The sequence below is a fragment of the Rhodnius prolixus genome, unplaced genomic scaffold (genome assembly GCF_049639745.1).
Source record: "Rhodnius prolixus isolate KJV_2025 unplaced genomic scaffold, Rpr scaffold_2, whole genome shotgun sequence".
Lineage (NCBI taxonomy): Eukaryota > Metazoa > Arthropoda > Insecta > Hemiptera > Reduviidae > Rhodnius > Rhodnius prolixus.
Window position 1 is genome coordinate 44,434,692 of NW_027411592.1, and position 20,295 is coordinate 44,454,986.

At 34.6% G+C, this 20,295-nt stretch overlaps 1 protein-coding gene across 14 annotated transcripts in view; it reads left to right on the forward strand.

Moving 5' to 3' along the window:
- LOC141449738 (discoidin domain-containing receptor 2-like) overlaps positions 1-20,295 on the forward strand; it is a 587,266-nt gene that overhangs the window by 544,678 nt on the left and 22,293 nt on the right. For 12 of the 14 annotated variants that reach the window (XM_074119450.1, XM_074119440.1, XM_074119448.1 and 9 more), the window contains 6 exons: positions 9,065-9,279; positions 16,294-16,443; positions 16,521-16,630; positions 18,830-19,015; positions 19,103-19,195; positions 19,903-20,044. In XM_074119450.1, coding sequence (XP_073975551.1) covers positions 9,065-9,279; positions 16,294-16,443; positions 16,521-16,630; positions 18,830-19,015; positions 19,103-19,195; positions 19,903-20,044 — 896 coding nt within the window. The remainder of the gene's footprint in view (positions 1-9,064; positions 9,280-16,293; positions 16,444-16,520; positions 16,631-18,829; positions 19,016-19,102; positions 19,196-19,902; positions 20,045-20,295) is intronic. The other 2 variants (XM_074119446.1, XM_074119449.1) reach the window with 1 other exon arrangement.

The window sequence follows — 20,295 nt, forward strand, 5'->3', positions numbered from 1 at the left end:
AAAATAAATGCTATTTAACTTCTTACATTTAACTTGAAAAAGAAAGAGCAATAATAATACAATAAAAATAAATGAAATAAATATCTGTATACATATTAAAAAATAAAAGAAATTTAAATTCATTACAAAAATGCAAAAAAAGAAAGAAAAATAATAGTTGAAACACAACAAAGAAAAAAAGTTAAAATAAACATTTGTAATAGAAATGAGAAAATGAAATACAATTTAATATCATAATAGATTAGTAAGTATAAAAGAAAGAAAAATAATCTTTTGAATAAAATATTCAATGTTGGTCTAGTGGTCAAGAGTGTGGCTTTGTATTTGGAAGATCACCAGTTCGAATCCCGCGTACAGCTACTTTTTATTTGTTAGGAAAAATTGTTTATTGACGGTATAAACCTTTCTGCAGAACGAAAGTGATAATGTGTGATGAAGCCTAGATCATTGTTTGCTTGAATTATCACCAAGAACTTTATTTCAGTTTTGATTGCTTACTTTCCTATTAATAGTTTACTTTCACTCATTTGGGTTATAAAATTATGTCTTCTTAAGCAACTATTTGGAATGTAGCAACCATTTTTAACTTTTCGATTAAAATGCGCTACCTGGATCATATAATAATTTGTCAAAATTAATGTAATAACTCTCTCACTCTAATTTCTACTTTTTAATGAAGATAGAGGTAATCGTAAATTAGAGATAGTATTTAAACATTTTATAGTATGTCTGCAATAAAAGTATGAATGTTGGTTCAAGTTTGATAGGCAAATAACGTTGAGCTATCAGTGAAGCAGGTAAGAGTTCATCAAGAGTTTTACCCTGTCTAAGGGGCTACCTGACTTTAAGAGCCGGCTATGTCTCTAAATAACGAGAGGCCACTAAACACAGATATGACGGTCATTATCCTCTAGCAACCCTTATAATTTCTTCTCTCTTTTACTTGGAGCCAGTAATGGTAAACGGACGAATGGGTGAGGAACTTTCTGTCCCTTTTCCTTTTTACAGTTCTTGTACATAATTTCCACAAACCTTTACCATCCATTTTCCTACTTATTGACCTCATAACTCCTAAGAGCATCGTTAAGATTCTCTGCTCTTTCGCTCAATACTCGTTTAACTTAAAGTGGATATACTGTTCGTGTCACATGTTTTTCTGAAAAAAACATCCATTATTGTTTATTAGTCGATAAATCTTCTCTATAAATGTTACATACTATTAAATTTCTGTATAATTTAGATGTGCACGTAAATTTTCTTAATTGTTCATTTTTTCCTTGTACTGTTGCAGTACACACTCTTTTGTGAGGTTAATCTATTTTTTATTTCTTTAAACCGTTAGAGGAACGGAAAAGAACAATTCAACTTATTCTATTTTTAGACCAAAGAAATGTTTTTGAAAGTAGTTCTAAAAGAGGAAAACTGACTGGTTTGAGAACGTTCATTAGCTAAATGGAAAAAGTCGTCAAAACCACTTTTATTGCCGTGCCACATGCCCTGTTGATATTTCCCAGCAAACTAACTACCCACTCCATAATCTAACGAGTTTAAACTTTACTTCTTATTATATAAGTAGCAAACTTGTTTCAACTTATCTTTAACTGGCAATGACGAACCACTGTTTACACCTTTATTCCCAATCCTAATTTATACTTATGTTCTCTTTCTTTTTAACTAAGTTCGCACAGAAGTTTTTATAAATGAATTTGGTACATTTTTGTATATTTAGGTACAAATACGGCTAACAAACTTCACAACAATTTTACCACCAGTTTTTACCTCATTTGCCATATTTCTTTTCCATGAATTCTGTTGCGAATTTTGTATAAGTTATAATCTCGCTTAACTCTCTCCTCCTTTTCTATTTTAACTTTTAACAACTCTAAACATGTACAGGCTAATCCTCTTAATACAACACGGCTTCCATCTATTCGCTTTACTATCATTAATTTGTGGAAACCCTCATGCAACACCATTTTTACAACAACTTGGGTCAATATACATACGCATTTCACTTTGTTGACTACATGATGCTGCCTTGGAACACAGTATGATGCTTATGCACTCCTCAGTAACCACCACCAACACTGGGCGAAGGTTTTAAGGATTATTAAGAATTAGTAGGTTCAAGATTTGTTTAATGGAAGAAGGAATTGAAAAAGTGGATTCCTTGAAAATGCATTGTGAAATTAATTTTGCGGAGAAGAGGCAGTGAAGATGTTTTTAAAATTACTAGATTAACTTTGAATAAGTTATAGGAAGCCTAACTTGTGCAAAATAAAATCTGGAATATTTATATTTGAATGCAATGTGTGGGAGGGAACTGCGAATTGCCTATCTCCATATCAGCATATCAGGCGATCTACTGCGAATAGCAAGCAGAGAAATATTAGCGACCTATAAAAGAGGGTTGAAGACGCAATAGATGAAAATTATTCAAGAGAGTGGAGAGGATAAATTTGAATCCAAAAAAACGTTTAAATTTAATTGTATCGGGTATTGGGAAGAAATATAATTAAATTGAAAAAAATAAATTATATTTAGTTTTTTTTACTGTTTGGCCAGTACAAAGTTAGTAAGTTACTAAGATTCACTTAAAAAATATATATTTGTTTTAATTGCATTTCCATAATCTAACCGCCTCTTTTTGCAATGACTCCTAGCTCTCGTACTATACGGGGTGCGTTCCACTAAGCGCTCACAACGATCAAAATGTACCTTCAGCCATTCCACTTGACCTGCGTGGTCGTGGAACGTCACTAATGACGTCATTATTTGTCGCTCAAGCGAAGCTCACAACGCCCCACCTTAAGAGCAGAAATTTGGCGCAATTTTGGCAATTTTTAAAAGCAAAGATGGCGACCGAAAAAATTATATCAGGTAAATGGAAGTATTATCTCATGTAAATAATTGAATGTGTTTCTCGAAAGTCTAAAAAATAATAATAAAATGAAAAATTATTTACTTTACTAAGTAATTATTTAAATTACTTACTCCTTTACATACTAAATCACTGAATAACGACCAATTACACTTTGATAGTTATTAATACGTGGCTTAAGTTTTCGCCTTTCACTATTGCGATTTTGTAAAATTGCATTCCACTTTTCATCGGGACTAGATGAAGAACTTTCTAAAGCATTATTACGTTGCATTAATAAATATCCTACTGTTGCCACAAAAGACATTTTAATTTTTTTTAAACGTAAATTTTATAAATTCTCCACGAAAATGCTATATAAAAATTGAATTGTATATTTATATTTTTAATATAAGTCAACTTTACCAATAATTAATAAAGTTTATTATAACTACTTATAAACGGAGTTAAAATTAAAAAACAACCTCTTCAAGCTTCTGACTTATTTTCGAGGTCGCCATTTCTAATGTTTACATGAACGGTTAAAACGCCCCATAGTGTCAATTCCACATGGGTTTTCGATTGTAACGCTCGCAAGCAAGTGGAAAAGGGTAAAACCACGGTCGTGAGCGTGATCGTTGTGAGCGCTTAGTGGAACCCATGGTATCCCATAACACAGCATTTTCTAAGAACATACCTCATCGTGTTATACCTTTATCTTCTGTCTGCTTCTTGCGTAATGAAACCCACTGTCTCTTAGGGCAAGGAAATCACGATGCTAGAAGCTAGACGGTGCGCATTTCGTAGTTTGAAACAGGGTGTTTGAATTCTGTCGTTCATATATTTTTGGAAGCGGATTATGCTGCATGTTCATGTTTAACTTCTCCAAAGAAAAAAAATAGCACTCTTATCCTGCTGTTGTCAATTAGAAACGATTTAATGCACGGTCACCCAACCTGCCTACTGTTACTCTGAAGGGCTTAATGGCGATGAACTTCTTTTATGCAAATCATGAGAACAATAGTCAATCACTGTGGGTTCTAATATTGACCATCAATAAAAAAAAGAATCAATAAAAAAGTTATTTAACAGAAAAACTGTCATCATTCTTTTCATCCGCTCCATTAACTTACTGACTGAAATATTAATTTATTGCGCTCTTTGGCTTTTAAGTATGATTTATAAACGTTGAACACTTTAGCCATCACGTTTTTAATTTCTTTTGCTTGAATTTCTTCTTTAATTTCGTTATGAATTCAACATAAGTAATTCGCTTCTTTCTTTTTGCTTAATCTTTTAATAACACTTATTTAGTTTACTTCATCCATAATGAAATCCGCAGTCTCCTCAGGGAAGCTATTAGAACATACGGTGACCATTCGTACTGTTTTTGGCAGGACAGTACTGTTTTTTAAGACGCTGTCCTTCTTTTTTTTAAGCATAAATGTCCTGTTTTTTATTTATTTGTACTGTTTTTCAATGAAATTTTAATTGTACTCAAATTTAATTTTTGAATGTAAAAATATAGTATAAATGTATAATAATTAAGTTCGCAAATAATCGTTTAGAAAAACATTTTCTGTGTACATTAACTTTAGACGAACCTTTAGCGTAAAACACAACCTGTTTTACCGATAGAGTAGACTAGTCGACTAGTGTAAACATCGATCGCAAAACGTCATGTAAAAACTAATAACTTAACTAACCTATACTATTATATGGCCATTGTTTTGTAATAACCGATCTCGTGTTAATAAACGTATTAATATTTTTTATAGGTTTTTTTTTTTTGCTCCTTGTCCTGTTTTTTGATACAAAAATAATGGTCACCTTATTAGAACAGTGTTAGGATAGTAGAACCAATAGATCTGCATGGAAACATCTGGAAAGTTCTATTCTTGGTAGGGAATTCAGAAAATCACACACACCGTCCATTTCAAATAAAATCGCTTTTTCTCGCCCAAAAGGAACTTTAAAATTGGCATTTCCAATCGCTTGTAATACTTCCTTTTGCTCTAATAATAAAAGGATGTAAAAAGAGAGGTTTTTATCAAAATATCCGGTTTACATTTGTGTTTCCAGTTCTCTGATGTGCACCAATAATATTATAATAGTTTAATAGTAATAATTTCCTTTTCCTATGAAATAATTTTCCTTTCATTGAAAAAATACCGGACTTCTTAGTGTGTACTTTGTGTTTGTTTTGTTTTCAAGTTAAACAGTTATTTAGTCATGCAGGAAACAGAACAAAAAAATATTCGTATTTTATTATTATTGTATATTACTTCAGTACGAGGGTCGTTTGAAAAGTCCGTGCAAAAATAAAAACTACTTAATTTTTTGGGGTAAACCTTTTTTATTTTTCAACATAGTCTCCTTTTAGGCTTATACACTTCGTCCAACGCTGCTCTAGTTTGTTGATCCCTTCCGAATAATAGGATTTGTTCAAGTCTAAAAAATAGCCATTCGTTTCTGCAATCACCTCCTCGTTCGAATAAAATCTTTTTCCCGCCAGCCATTTCTTCATATTGGGGAACAAATAGTAGTCCGAGGGAGCCAAGTCTGGTGAATAGGGGGGATGTGAAACGAGTTGGAACCCTATTTCCATTAATTTTGCGACCACAACTGCTGAGGTGTGAGCTGGTGCGTTGTCGTGATGGAAAAGGACTTTTTTGTAGGCCAATCGTGGGCGTTTTTCTTGCAGCTCGTTTTCAAACGGTCAAATAACGATGAATAATATGCACCTGTAATAGTTTTACCCTTTTCCAGATAGCCGATGAGGATTATTTCTTGCGAATCCCAAAAGACAGTCGCCATAATCTTTCCGGCCGAAGGAACGGTCTTCGCCTTTTTTGGCGCAGATTCCCCCTTGGTAACCCATTGTTTAGATTGTTCTTTGGTCTCAGGAGTGTAGTGATGTATCCATGTTTCATCCACAGTGACGAAACGACGCTGCAAACCGTCCTTGCAACACTTCACACGATTTCATTTTTGGTCAAGCGTGAGCAATCGCGGCACCCCCATCTTGCGGATAGCTTTGTCATGTCCAAATGTTGATGCAAAATATTATGTTCATTCGAGATGCCCACAGCACTAGCAATCTCACGCACCTTCACTCTTCTCCATATCATGGATTTTATCAATGATTTCTGGAGTAGTAACCTCAACAGGGCGTCCAGAACGTTCAGCGTCACTTGTGCCCATATGGCCCGAAAATTTTGAAACCACTTATAAACTGTTCTAATCGAAAGTGCAGAGTCACCATAATGTTTATCAAGCTTCTCTTTAGTCTCCTGAGGCGTTTTGCCTTTCATAAAGTAGTGTTTAATCAACACACGAAATTCTTCTTCGTCCATTTTTTGAAAATCACTCGACTTCCTCGATTCAAACGAATGCCAAACACAAAGAAATAGACCGATCTGGCTGAAACTTGGTGTGTGTTCTTCCAAGAGATGCTACTAACTAAACATAACCTCGATACGCGCCAGTAGTGCTATCTCTCTGACTTTGCACGGACTTTTCAAACGACCCTCGTATATCCAAGATTGTGGAAACGGAAATTCAGCAGTCATTTTAATGAGATTTCCGCCTATTCAACTTCAAAGTTGAGAAAGGAAGTCAGAATTAAAACGGAATAAATATCTATATCTAATAATTCAGAAGTTTTGTTGAAAAATTTATACATCATTTCCTCATTGTATTACTGCTAGGAAATTGAAAAATGTTATATTGTGTGACTGCTAATGAGAGGGATCCTTTACTATTCCTTCAGGTTCTGGCATAATGAGTTAGCTAATTACGAGAGAAGTCACAGATTACCACTGTGTAATTTCGAATTTCATTGAATTGGATCAGATGTCACCATTTCATTGTACAACATTATTATCGTGTTTTGGACGCCTTTAGAACTGTTGAACAGGTGATTTCCTCGATGTGAAGCAAGTTTTTGATCGATTATATATCAGCCAGGCCAGCACTGGGTCTAAGGGCGTTCTCTCTTGAAACAAATAACAAATATACTTTGTTCTACGGGCAATTCTACGATGTAGTCGGTACATTACTCTCCTCAGAGCTGAAGCGATAATGTGTACATGATGTATTCTTTAGAGTTAACAATTTTTTGGAAATAATTATTTTATTATACGTATAAATTATTTCGAAATATTTCAGTTAGTGAGTCTTACATTTATATTAAAAATTAATTGCTACTTCTGAAGGCTGCTTAGAATAAGGAAACAGTGGGTATACTCAGCGGATATTCCAGCCTATCCAGAAGCTATACTCCTTATCTAGGAAAGCAATTCGTTCACCTTGCCGAGACCCAAGCAGTGACACTCGGAACTCCCCAAACTTATTTCACTTCCTTAAAAGTAAGGTGGTATTCAACTTAATGATTGAAAAATACTTTTACCCTTCGACGCATCACTCCTCCGCCACTTTATAAAATAATGTAATTAATCACAGTGCCACCAACCATGCAACATTCCGCTGAATTAGGTTTTTATAACATTTGAATTGAAACTGTTGCAAAGACTATTGAAAAGAATGCTCCTTAAAACTTAAGCTAACGAATGGTGAAATAGACATACTTTCTTTAGACAGCAAACAACTAATTCTTAGAAACCTATCTTGGGACCTTTACCTATCTTAGGGTGTTTTACTACGTTCCATACTCCATAGATACTACCAGCTTCGTCACTCGCTACAAAACTCCATAAATCCTTTAAATCCCGTTTTTTTTTGCATTAGCTGTTAAGCCATAGCCATTTACCATTTATTAGTTTTATCTTTCAATACGCCCCATCCCAGATTACTCTGCTCGGTGATTAAAGGCAGTGAACTTGCGATTTCCTTTGTTGCAATATGATAGCGTTGGCTACTCCCTTCAGAGTGCATGTGTTCAGGATAATTATGCGCAACTACGTTGGTTTAAAAATAAATGAATGAATTAAATTTTTTACTTGGTTTATGAGGCATCTAAAAATAACTTTTTGGGACTGTTTAGTGTATTCTTTATTTTTTTTATTTTGTTTATTATTTTATTTATTTATTTTGTGAAAATCAAATAGAAATATACCCGTAATTTGGGTCTTCTTGTTTCTTCATAATGATGACGTTTAGAAAAGATTTTTTTTTAACTACATGACAGTTTTTCAAGTGAAACGCAGTACCATCTCTGGATAGTTGGAAAAATAGTTATTTAATTAACAAGTGTGGAAAGTAGTACTTTTCCTCACACGAGGCAGGGTTTGCACTCACGAGCGAGCGAAGCGAGGCGAGTGCAAGTGCAAATTGCCGAGTGTGAGGAAAATACTTTACACTCGAGTTAAATATTAAATTTTTTCTGCAACCATTAGGGTTATTAACTAAAAAAAAAACTAAACAGGAATCGCAAGAATCCATTTTAAATTTCTATAAGGTACACTATAACCTTTTTAACTGTTATAATTAAAAATATCTAATTATTTATTAAAATATTATTTTTATTTCTATGTATATTCCTTTCAATTTTTAATATTCGTTTTTTAATTATTTAGATAAAATAAATTTAAATAAGCTTATTAAAGTTTTACAGAAAATATTTAATAACAAAACTTCTTATATAAAGGAAGCACAATAAAGTTTTTTCACTCACTAGTGAGGAAAGTGACACTAATGGGAATTTTTCCCCACTAGTTAGGTAAAGTTGGGCATTACACAGCTGATTTTATTTGAGAAATGAGAACATTCCTACATGGTTGCAGAAAAATAAAATTTGTGCTCTGCAAGTAGAGCTTATGCAACTATAATCTCCGATGCGCCCATTCTTCATTGGAAAACTTCATTAAAAGTTTTGTTGCAGCGATTATAGTTTTTGTAGATGCGAACAGTAGTTTCAGTTCAAGCTAAGTTTATACTACAATAGTGCTACGATAACCACTTGCTCAGCTTTCGGTATTACACCAATTTGCCTCCTTGTTTTATATTATATTTTGAATACTTTTATTACCATGAACTGTTATTCATCTTAAAAGACTTTATAAAACAGAAATGTCAGTCATTTGAATTTTGGATCCGCTCATTTAATAATTTCAATTTTAAATAATTGACATTTTAGAAAAGTTATGCGATTCATTGTTATTTTATTTTTTATTAAGTTACTAATTATTTTTTTAAAGAAATATTTGATAACTTCCAGCAAAATTAAATAATTTTTCTTACTAGGCTTATGTCGTTCATTAGACTTCACAAGTGTGAACAGTTTCCAAGAAGAAGTGAAATTCTCCTCGCCGTCTTTGTACAATCTGACTCCGCCGCCTCCACCGTCGTCACGGCCTCCGCCGTATGAGATGTCAACCAACTTCAACAGTACGGCCACGCTCAACAAAACCAATCAAGCACCTCTGGAGAATTATTACGCGGCTACAGATATTATCAAGGTAGAAACCAATTTCCCGGCTAACTTATTTATTATCTACTTATAAGTAGCTATCTGTTTTTATATTTTTAAAACTTCTGTGGAATTTTAGTATTATAAACCTTTTAGCTAAAGTTATTTAAATGAAAATCTTTTTAAATTTGTGTATTGGGGAATTTATCTTTTCTGAGGCGGACGCATGCCTGAGATCTGTTTCGGTGATAATTGGCCAGACTTCTTGTTTTAGACCAAGGATGAGCAACACGCGGCCCGCCAAGCATTTCCAAAATTGAATTTATTTTATCGACTTTCTCCCATCAATATATTGTTATAAAATTAATTATAATAAAATGGTAGTACATACTAAACCGAATTTTTTTTTATGGCGAGTTACTTGTCGTCGACATTTTTAAACATGCAATACGAATGCGCCGCGTCTGCGCGATTTTTTTGTAACTGACGAGATACACACTTGTCAGTGACTTGTTCAAACATGCAATACGGACGTTTCGTAAATTATTAGTAAGAGTTAATCTATGTGCGGCCCGCCAAAAAAAATTTAAATTTAAATTGGCCCATTGATTAAAAAGGTTGCTCACCCCTGTTTTAGACCAAGCAGGGTAGCTCTGAGCAAACCTCTGCTTTCTCTCTCTCTCTCTCTCTCTAACTCCTCCCACAGAAAACCATAGTTCAGACTCTGCGGAAGGGGTTTTGGAGCATTGCCTCTGCCTATGGCATCAACCATACTATTCCTCTCTTAGCCGACATGTCCCAAACCAGCCTTTAGTTGACCTGGTAGGAACTAATAGCTCGTAGAGCAGCCAGACTGTCCGAAAAGATTACGACCTTAGAATTAGTAATTCCTCGCCTAACAATCTCGGCAGCGCAGAACCTAATTGCAGCTAGCTCAGCTTGAAAAACCGTAGCTAGTTTGCCTAGGATAACCGAAAAGCTATATTTCGGCTTAGCCCCGTACACTCCCGCTCCTACACCCTCCTCTGTCTTGGAGCCATCCGTGTACCACATCGAGTGGACCCACAACTGGGGGGTCCACGTCTCCAATACATACTTTGAAAGGCTTGTTATTGATTGCATTATTTGACAACCTCTTCATCAGCCCTCAGCACTGAATTCAGGAAGAAAATGTCATAGAATGAAAAAACCAGAAAACCTTAGTCTCCAGTACTAAATCTGCTTTTTTAAAAAAATAATATTTATGAGGATGAAATATTTAATTTAAGTTCCAAATATTTACAAGCAAATTGGTTGAACAGAAATACCCTCACTTAATTGTATATTTTTTTAGTTTCTGGCAATTTTTTCTCGTTAACACAAACTTTCAAGCATTTTCTCATCCGGAGAAACTCTTTTATTCTTTTGGAAGTTTAACTAATGTTGAATGTTCACCATTTTGATTGCAAAACTTTTATATAATTTAGGTTAGTAATGTTAGCGTAGAAAAAAACAACAACTATTTTGAATTTACTTCCAAGGTTATTCATTTAGTGCTTGCTGTAAATGAATAAACGCTCAGAATTAATCGCAAGCCTGCCTATTGGCCATGTTTTATTGGCAATAAAATTGCCTATTAAAGACGAGCGATAGAATAGAATAGATTTAATGTTCCATTTCTATTTATCACTATATTTACATGATCAAATCTGAATTTTAAAAATTTAATGGCCACATTTCCCTATATAGAATGTAAATTTTTTGGATATAAAAATGTAGTAAAGTAAGTATAGATTCATCCCCCTTTTTTTTTTTATTTAAACTTAAATCGACCAGAGGTTTAATTTCACTAGAGCACTGAATAGCTTTAGATGAGCTTTTTCGTTTCCACTCTTTACAGCATCGTAAAATCTTGTGCAGGAGAAGTAGTAACAGTTACTGGTACTTGATGATTTGATTGTTTGCTGCAATACTTTGGTAACTGATAGCGTGCGTCCAGGAATGTTCCATCACTAAGACCCGTAGTAAATAAACTACATGGAACACTAAAAGAAAGCCACCGATGTAATGGTAAATTGTAAAAACCATTCATTCCCATTTAGCCAGAACTATCCTCTTTATTCGTATTGCTCAGACTCTACGGGAATCATGTTAAATTAAAGCTACGAAATCTTCTTCTATGTTTTTTTTTCGTTTCTTTTTCCACAACTTCTTTTTGCTTCTCCGCTTTTATCTTCTTGACTCTTCTTTCTCTTTCTCCCTCTCTCAAGCTTCTTTACAGCCCTCTCTTTAATTCAATTTCTGAGAAAATGTAATTTCCTGATCTTTATAATTTCCTATAAAGTTATTTATCTCATTTCGTTAGCATATTTCATACTTATTTTCATTTTAGCAGCATCAGTTTTCAGGACGTGGCTGATTAGTTATCAGTTAGTCTTTCTCCTTTACCAGCTCTTCTGTTTTATTAAACTTTTTTTTTAATTTCATCATTACTGTTCTTTAAAATCAATGATTCCAAAACTATAAGGGTACGTTTACAACGGAGCTGTGAGTATAGATGATAGCGGAGATGATAGCAGTGATGCATCAGCGCTTATAGAATAACCTAGTACATTCTTATGTGAGCGTGCACAACGAAGCTTCGACTAGTGACTCATACTCGCTGCTATAAACGAGCATAGATGATAGAATTGAATTTTTCATTTTTCTGCTAGCTGAACTCCAGTATCGGAGCTTCAAAATGGAGGTAGAAAAATTAATTAGTGCTGTCTTTACTCATTATTTTTGGTTATTATTTTATTATTTACTTTTAAACAATATTTTGTTTTTTAAATCGTGCTTACATTTATTTTCATGTGTATTTATTTGTTTTTCCTCAATATAACCTTACCTCAGAGTTATCACTAGTTTTTCTTCTATAGTTATAGGATTTCCATGACAATTTTTCCTACGTTTTCTTAATTTTGACCTTATTTTTTCTAAAATTTAGTCGAATGTGGGTGGACCCATCCTCACATATTCAAAAAAACGATCCGGATAATTTCTAAGTTCCTTATATAAATAGTGAAATTCGCCCAAAGTACTTCGTTTTTTATTTATGGGATGTGCATGATATTTTCTACATCTTTTTTTTTTTAAATATACCATTTCGTTGCTGGTGAACATAAAAACTCTTCTTCACTACTCGACATGTTGCATGTATCACAGCTCCGTTGTGCACACTAATCAGCGATTATATTTTACTCTATCAGTTATCATCTCTGCTATCATCTATACTCACAGCTCCGTTGTAAACGTACCCTAAGGCGGTGCTTCCACCCAGATGGGCGGAAAACAATCGCAAGAGACTCGCAAGTTTTATCAGGCACTTCTTTTTGAAGCATAAACAAGCGCAAAATTATGAGTATTTATAAAAGATCCCTTATTTAGCCTTAAAGTAAGGAGGGGACTTTATAATAAAAAAGGAAATAGAATAGAATATTTTGAGAAATTGCCTGTTGCGCTGTAAAATAGGCTTAATTTTTTACTTCTGATTACTAATTATTGCAAATATGCCAAAAGCATCTTTATCTTTAATTTTTTCCATCGTAACACGCCCGCTTATTGTATGGAGGAGAAGGTGGTATTATGGGACGGGGTTGGAATTTGGGACACCCTTGTTTTTGTGAAACCAGTAGTGCTATCTGGTTAGTTTTTGATGCCTTACTACTCTTTGGGGTAGGCTTTGTCTGCTGCAGAAGGCAGCGCATCCAATCGAGTGGCAGCTTTGTCCAAGAGAGGACCGTGTTGATTTTGTCAATGCTAAAAAGTTTTCCTAAGGTTGATTTTCCTCTGCTTTTGGTTAATACCGAGGAAATTTAGAATGATTTCCCTTAGACATTAAAAATGTAGAGATTAGAGAGTTTTAAATGCCAGTATTATGGATTTCAAATATGAATGTATATTGGAAAAAAAATGAGGTTATATTGTACGCGGTGTATGTGGTATTGTGGGACAGCGTTGCCCCATATATAAACCTCGTTAATCGTCTGCCGAACAAGTGTGAAAAGTGGCACTGAGGACGAAACTAGTTCCTTATAAATTTTTTTTTGTTTCCTTCAGGGTACTATAAAGGGCCTAAAAAGATCATTTCAAAGATTTCTTGACATTTCTCTAAGAAAACTGATTACACCCTAATTTTTATCCTTAATGTACGATAATTGTGTAAAATATAGTTTTGCGGCATATTTAAGGCTTATTTTTACAATTCATGGAGAAACGAGAACATTAACTATAATTATTATGTGTGTCTCATATTACGACCACATTGACTGAAAATCCAATATTGCAGCACCACGACAGTCTTTTTCAGTGTAACTCCAGACTCCTTGCTGTAGTACACTCAGGACTCCAAATTTACAAAGACAAATCATGTATGTCTATGATTTTACTTCAGAGTAGATTTTCATTTCAGTAGTGTTCAATATATGCAAGGTAAAAAAAAGACTGTCCCATATTACCACCTTCTCATCTACCTAACCGGTTTCGGACATTAATGCATCATTAGAGGTAATTAATCTAAATGGTGTAGGGATTTCGTCTTCACTTACGTTACTTACATTACACTTGCTGTCAGAGTGAAAGTGGTTACATGTTATGTAATTGAAAATGTTAATGAATCTTTAAAACATTTTGTAAAAATGATGAAATAAAAACCTTGTAATTGTTTAAGGGTTGTGTACGTTTAGGGTATGAATAATGCTTTAGAATTGTTAAGTTGGAGTTGTACTTAAACAGCAGATCTAGAAAGGGTGGAGAACATCGATACAAAAAGTATGGAAACCACTGGCCCTAAACACATCCTTCTAGTTCGCTAACACCAACTTCATACTCTGCCGTCATGTTTTAATGAGGTTTGACATAAATTTGTTAACGTAAGCGGCCTAAAGTTTCACAGATTTAATCAAGTATAAGCGTCTGTTTCATAGTAAATTATAGAAATTTATCTACCTTTGGCTGTAAAATTATCAAAATGGCGAGTCATAAATATATAACTGTATTTTGGAATATACTTATATCTACAGTTTTCAGTGTTGTACAGTCATCATTTTTGTAGGCTCTCAATTTTTTATTACGCTGTATGAATTGTCACAATCTTGTTAGAAATGGTATCTCACGTACACTTTACTCTCTTTCGTTAAAAAAAAACAAACACACGTGAGCAATTTTGTCGAATAAAATCCTCATTAATGCGTTTTACTTCGAAAATATAGCAAATGATTTTCTTAAAAATGGATAACAATTTCCCTTAAACCATTATTTTTCAAACTACTGGTTTTCCTTTTGTTTCTTTTAATTGGTTGTTAAGTCAGGTATGTGGGAAAATGATCCAAATTTCACTAGCTTAGTAATGGGTTTGCCGCCTTGGGTCTACTTCACCCTTGTGTAGCAACAACAACGTTAACGGGTTGTTAGTGCTAGAGCGATGCAAATGAATTGCGCAACTCGATTAGATGCATCCTATATCGTTCAGTTCCCTCGAAGTAAAAAAAATGTCCAAGCAGTCAGTATTATCATGGTGGGAAAAATAATTCTAGCCGTTTTTCTGCTACAACATTTTCTTAAATCTAATCCTAATATTGAAATAATGTTGCTCATTAGACGGAACCTCGCAAATAGATAAATAGAAAAGTCTAGTGTGAACGAAAAGCAGTAAAATTTCAATTTTAGCAGCCATTGCCAACACGATAGAAAAGGGCTTTATTAGATTAAGCAATACAAATTCTGTATGAAATATCTATTTAAATGTACGTAATCACACACATATTATTTCATTTCATTTATGCCTTAGTTAAAAATAAAATAAGTAGATTAGTTTGATTTTTGGGAAAAAGGAGGACAAACCAAATCTGCACAGATGTGGAGTTATGAGAAGTAAGAGCTCCATGCTGGGATGTTATTATGGCGGATTGCATTTAAATGGAAACTGGTTTCCCAAATATTATTGAATAAACATGTAGTTGACCCATTTTGTAGAAATGCCTGGTGAAATCAGAAGCAAAGAATCCAATCCGAGTCCGTTAGAAGTTGATGTAACCTAACCCAACCTAACTTTGCTTTAGAAACTGGAGTTAGGAAGTTGGCTAAGCAAGACCAAGTACGCAATACCACCATCAGAAACCTTGAAGTTGATTCTTTTCCATTACTGACTCAGTGGAAACTGAAATAATTCGGGAACGTCTGCAGCATTGGGTAGCTCCATTCTTCCGGAAAGCTTTTATACTGAAGGCTCGTGGAACGAGTCATGGAAAGCATCTTGAAGCATTACCTGAATGAAAGCCAAAAAATTAAATAAAAAAATAGAGAGAATGAGAAAAATTGCACTTCTTTCGCAGCTCCTTTAATGCCAGAATTCCTTTATTCCTGCAAATTCAATTTCAAAATGATCTACTAACTTCATCATATAATTAAATTGGTTTGAATACCTGAAATGTTAAAGATATTCGGCTCTCTATTTATCCAATGAAGATAATGTTCGTTCAAGGGTCGTGAAATATCAGCTATACTTGCTGTCTCCAAGAAGTACCAGTACCCACTCCCGGGGTTATAATTTAACCACCCGGTTATAAGAGATGAAATTTTCGCACTTTGGCCATAAATTAATATTTTTCATTTAGTATTTATTTAATTCATTTATTCATTAAAATATGCGTGTATGATATTTGTGATCATTGACCACAAATGATCATTTGTGGACCCAGAGTTTTTAGTTAGTGTACTGGCAGCCTCAAGGCACAATCTAAACCGGTCTGATAGTGGTCTGCACAGGTTCCTTGGAAAAGGAAATCAAATAATAGCAAGCTGGACTCATAATGGACCCTAAAAACTGGACCGAAAGGAGAAAAACAAAATGGAGCAACTTTATATTTCAAATAAAGAACATCAAATTAAAAAAAAAAAAAAACGTTATTACGGAAGTTATAAACTAGGGTCATTTATACCTGCCAACCACAGAAAGCTAAAAAATTTATGGTGTATAATGCATTAAATTCAGTTAGCCATAGTAAAGTTTTATTAATGTAAACTGGTACCACTTTGTTGACAGACGGAAAGGCGTGAACAACACCTGACGCCAGGAAAGTTCACGCCGTTGAAACTACCAGAAGGTAATCCGGAAGATGCTACACCACTTCTTGAATTTTCTAGGCATCGTTTGCGGGTCATTGAAAAAATGGGCGAAGGCTCATTTGGAATGGTTAGTAAATCCGTTTGTTTTCATTGTATTTCAGTGTTTTGTAGGCAATTAATTTTTATGCATTCATCTTCCTTCAGATCCATCTTTGTGAGACTGAAGGGGTGCCTGAGTATAATGGAATTACGTCATATCATAAGAAACAAGTTATCGTCAAATCAGTGTGGCGAGGTTGCACTGAAGCGACAAAGTGAGTATTTCATACTTTATTTTACCCATTGTAGATGATTATTTGTTGCCAGTTATTACCGCAAAATAAATATGTATGCCTAAAACTAATTCTATACTTCGCGTAAAAGTAGAATAGAACCATTATATAGAATAGGGTATGAAAATAAATGGGGTTCTTAAGGATTTATTGCAATATTTGTCGGTTTAAACTGTAGATAGATAGATTCTAGCAGGGTGGCCTTAAAGGCCTACGCCACCGCGACCCAATGGATCTATTGTGGCGCCCACCATTCTAGAGCTCGCCCTTCAGACCCGTCCGTTTAATCAGACTCTTAATTCCGGAGAGCGACTCCTGGGTAAAGCTCACAGGCCTTGGTTTTCCTCCCCGAGAAGTGACATCCTTAGCCAGACAAGCCCCTCACATTGACACAACACGTGCAGTGCTGTTTCCTCCTTCTCCTAACAGAACCTACAAAGGCTATCATCTGCCAGGCCCATGCATGCATGTGTTTTCACAGCCTGCAGGGTTTAAACTGTAATCAATCGTTCAATGCGCACAAGCAGACCTCTAAACTGTATTGTTATTCGCCGCGGGTGTTTCAATTTGAGTAACCTCGCTCTATTACCTTACCTCGCAATAGCAGAGGTCGTTGGGTGTTTTGAATAATAATAATATTCAATCGATGAAAGTTTAACGATAGAAAGAAATACACATAAAAATTCTGAAAAAGATGGCCACTTAACATTCATTTTTTTTAATCATACGTATATAGCAGGTATGGCGGTCAAGTAGATCGCGATCGTCCAGTCGATCTCAATGATCTCAACCGCATCCGTAATGTAGTAGTAATCCACAGATACGTCTTTAGAATTTTTTTAGTTTATAGTGGTCACAATTTTTCCATCATAAAATAAAATATAAATCTGTACTTTTGCTGTAGTTAATTTTCAATTAAGAAATATTATTAATAAGATGATTTGTTGATTTAAATGGGGTTCTGGCTCTGGAGGAGAGGGCTGAAGGTGCATTTCTTCTTGGTTCGGAGACGTTATGCGTCTTGGCACCTCGAGTGCCTGGACAAGTATCCCATTAAGGCTGTGGACGGTTTAAATGATATGCCGCCATTATCATCTACATCTTAGCTGTCTGAGGGAGGGACTTTTCTGATGCAGCTGGCTATAAATTATTTCGTTGCTTCTCTATAAGACTATAAGGTGGCTTGAGTTGGCATTGGAGGTTATCTTGGACTATTTCTACGGATATTGTGGTCTCAATGCATATCTTTGGTGTGATTACCTGCAATAGTACCAGATATATCCGGATGGGACTGAGTCCCTCTTAAACCAGAGGACTTCCTGATACGAGCTTATCAAAGGTTTTGTTTTGGAACTTGCTTCAGCATTGATCTTTCCATGCGTGCCGGTGGCCCACTAGCCCTCTTGATTGTATTTTACCTGATTAATTTATGAAATCACAAATATTTAAATTCTTAAAGTCTAGTTTTTGAGCGCGAGAATTTCTTTCAAGAACTTTTAAATATACATTTTTTTTACTTTATTTATTTTCACAACTGCAGTATATTTCTGCAATAAGTGAAGCTGATACTACAACTTGATAACAAAATAAATACATGAATACATGAGGGGAGAATTCACCCATTGGTGAAACTCCCAAAGTGGTACAGTTCACTATTGTACATTGGCACTTACTTCATTTAGAAGATCGCGTGGCCACCTGCGCTTCAACCGCCTGGGAGGATTTCTTGGTAGAGTAGTAAGTTGAGCTAATAGTGGATTAGGATATGAGGTAATTGATGTGTGGAATTTAATGTAACGGGATCTTGCAGCTTCTGAAACATAGGGAGCTAGGTAATCTCGGCACAAGATAGAGTTTGTTATACAAAGTAAGGAGCGTTAGCAATTCTGCGGAGTCTTTTTGACTGGAAGGATCGGATTCTATAGATATTGGAAGCTTTGGCCGAGCCCCAAAGTTCCATTCCATAAGTCCAGGCAGGTTTCACTATATCTTAGTGTAGATAAGTCGTTTATTCTGTAGTGAGAGTTTAGATCGCTTGTCGAGAAGCCTAGAGAGAAGTTTGAATCGTCTTTTTCAGTTCTTTCCGTTAAATATACTTTATGCAACATTTTGCAATTTGTATGCATCAAGTGCATCTTTGAGTGTTTTTTTTTTTTTGTTTTTGTTCCTATTAATCTTTAGACAAGAGTTCCTGCGGGAAAGTTGCTGGATGGGCACCCTAAGGGACGCCAATGTAGCCAGGGTGGTAGGCGTATGTAGCCAAGAGGAGCCTTTCTGCATATTGCAGGATTATTGCGAATTTGGCGACCTACCCACTTTCCTTCAGCTACAATCCACTAGCCCGGATGAGGAAAATCCAGCTCTCAGGTGAAAATTTTCATTGATTTTTTTCTGTATTAATTTTATTTATTTTATAAATATAGATTAATATTTTACTAATGCCTCTTTTTATAGCTACGGTTGTCTAATATATATGGCGACGCAGGTGGCTTCAGGCATGAAGTACTTGGAGTCCTTAGACATGCCACATAGAGATTTAGCAGCTAGGTGAGACTATACTCATCTTGTTTCCCTCTTTTTATCAATTTTCCTCCTAATAAAATGTAAATAATATAAAGTAAAACACGATCTTCTCTTTGTTTAAATTTACACAGTTGAAATTAAATCTCAGAATTCATTATTTTGTATTTAATTATTATAAAGGTTAAAATTCCGAATTCAAACAACATTCAAAAATCTGTAACTCTGTTTACTGAATATATTTTTCTCATATTTTTCGGAATTTTTTACTGCGATTTTATTTAAACTACGTCTGTCGATCTACAGGTTTAAAAAAAAAAAAAAAAAAAAAAAATAACTTTTCTCGAAATAAAAAATCGTTTTTGGCATTTTAAGCTATCAAATATTAAGAGAAAATCGTGCGTAAATTTACCAAATCTTCCAACATCTGATTTTGTATTTGGACTTAAATCCCTGCCACGAATTTTTTACTTTTACTAGAACCAAGAGCTTCGAACATTTGTGAATTATAATTTCAGTAGTAAGAGTTGAGAGCTTGTCACATGTTTGTCGCTTTAAGTAACTTGCTTTCATGAGAAATAATCTGGTAATTTTCTCAAATTGTTGAATCCATTCTTTGGCTTGTTCTAATAATCGCGATCTACAACAATTGGAATCTACATTTCCTTATCAGCTTTATTAAGTTCAATGCCAATGGTAATACAGCGCTTTGAAATGTTTTTCCATTTTTGCAGGAACTGTTTGGTCGGCAAGAGCTACCATATAAAAGTGTCCGACCACGCAATGTATTGTACTAAGTATGAAAGTGACTATTATATAAGTGATACAAAGGCCAAACTGCCAATCAGGTGGATGGCCTGGGAGAGTCTCCTGTTGGTATGTATTCTTTGTATTCCTATTTTCACCTTGATTTCAATATCTGGTTTACTCTTTCTTTTTTTTCTTTTGCTTTTTTTTTTGGCATTGGCTTCCGCCATACAGCCAGCATCGTCTAGGTGCTTATCACTAGAATATCACTCACTCTCCATTCTTACTTATAAATACATTCGCTTCACTCATTCATCCCTCTACTATATACAACTATTTACATAAACTGCAGCTAATGGATGGATCAGTACTCTATATTC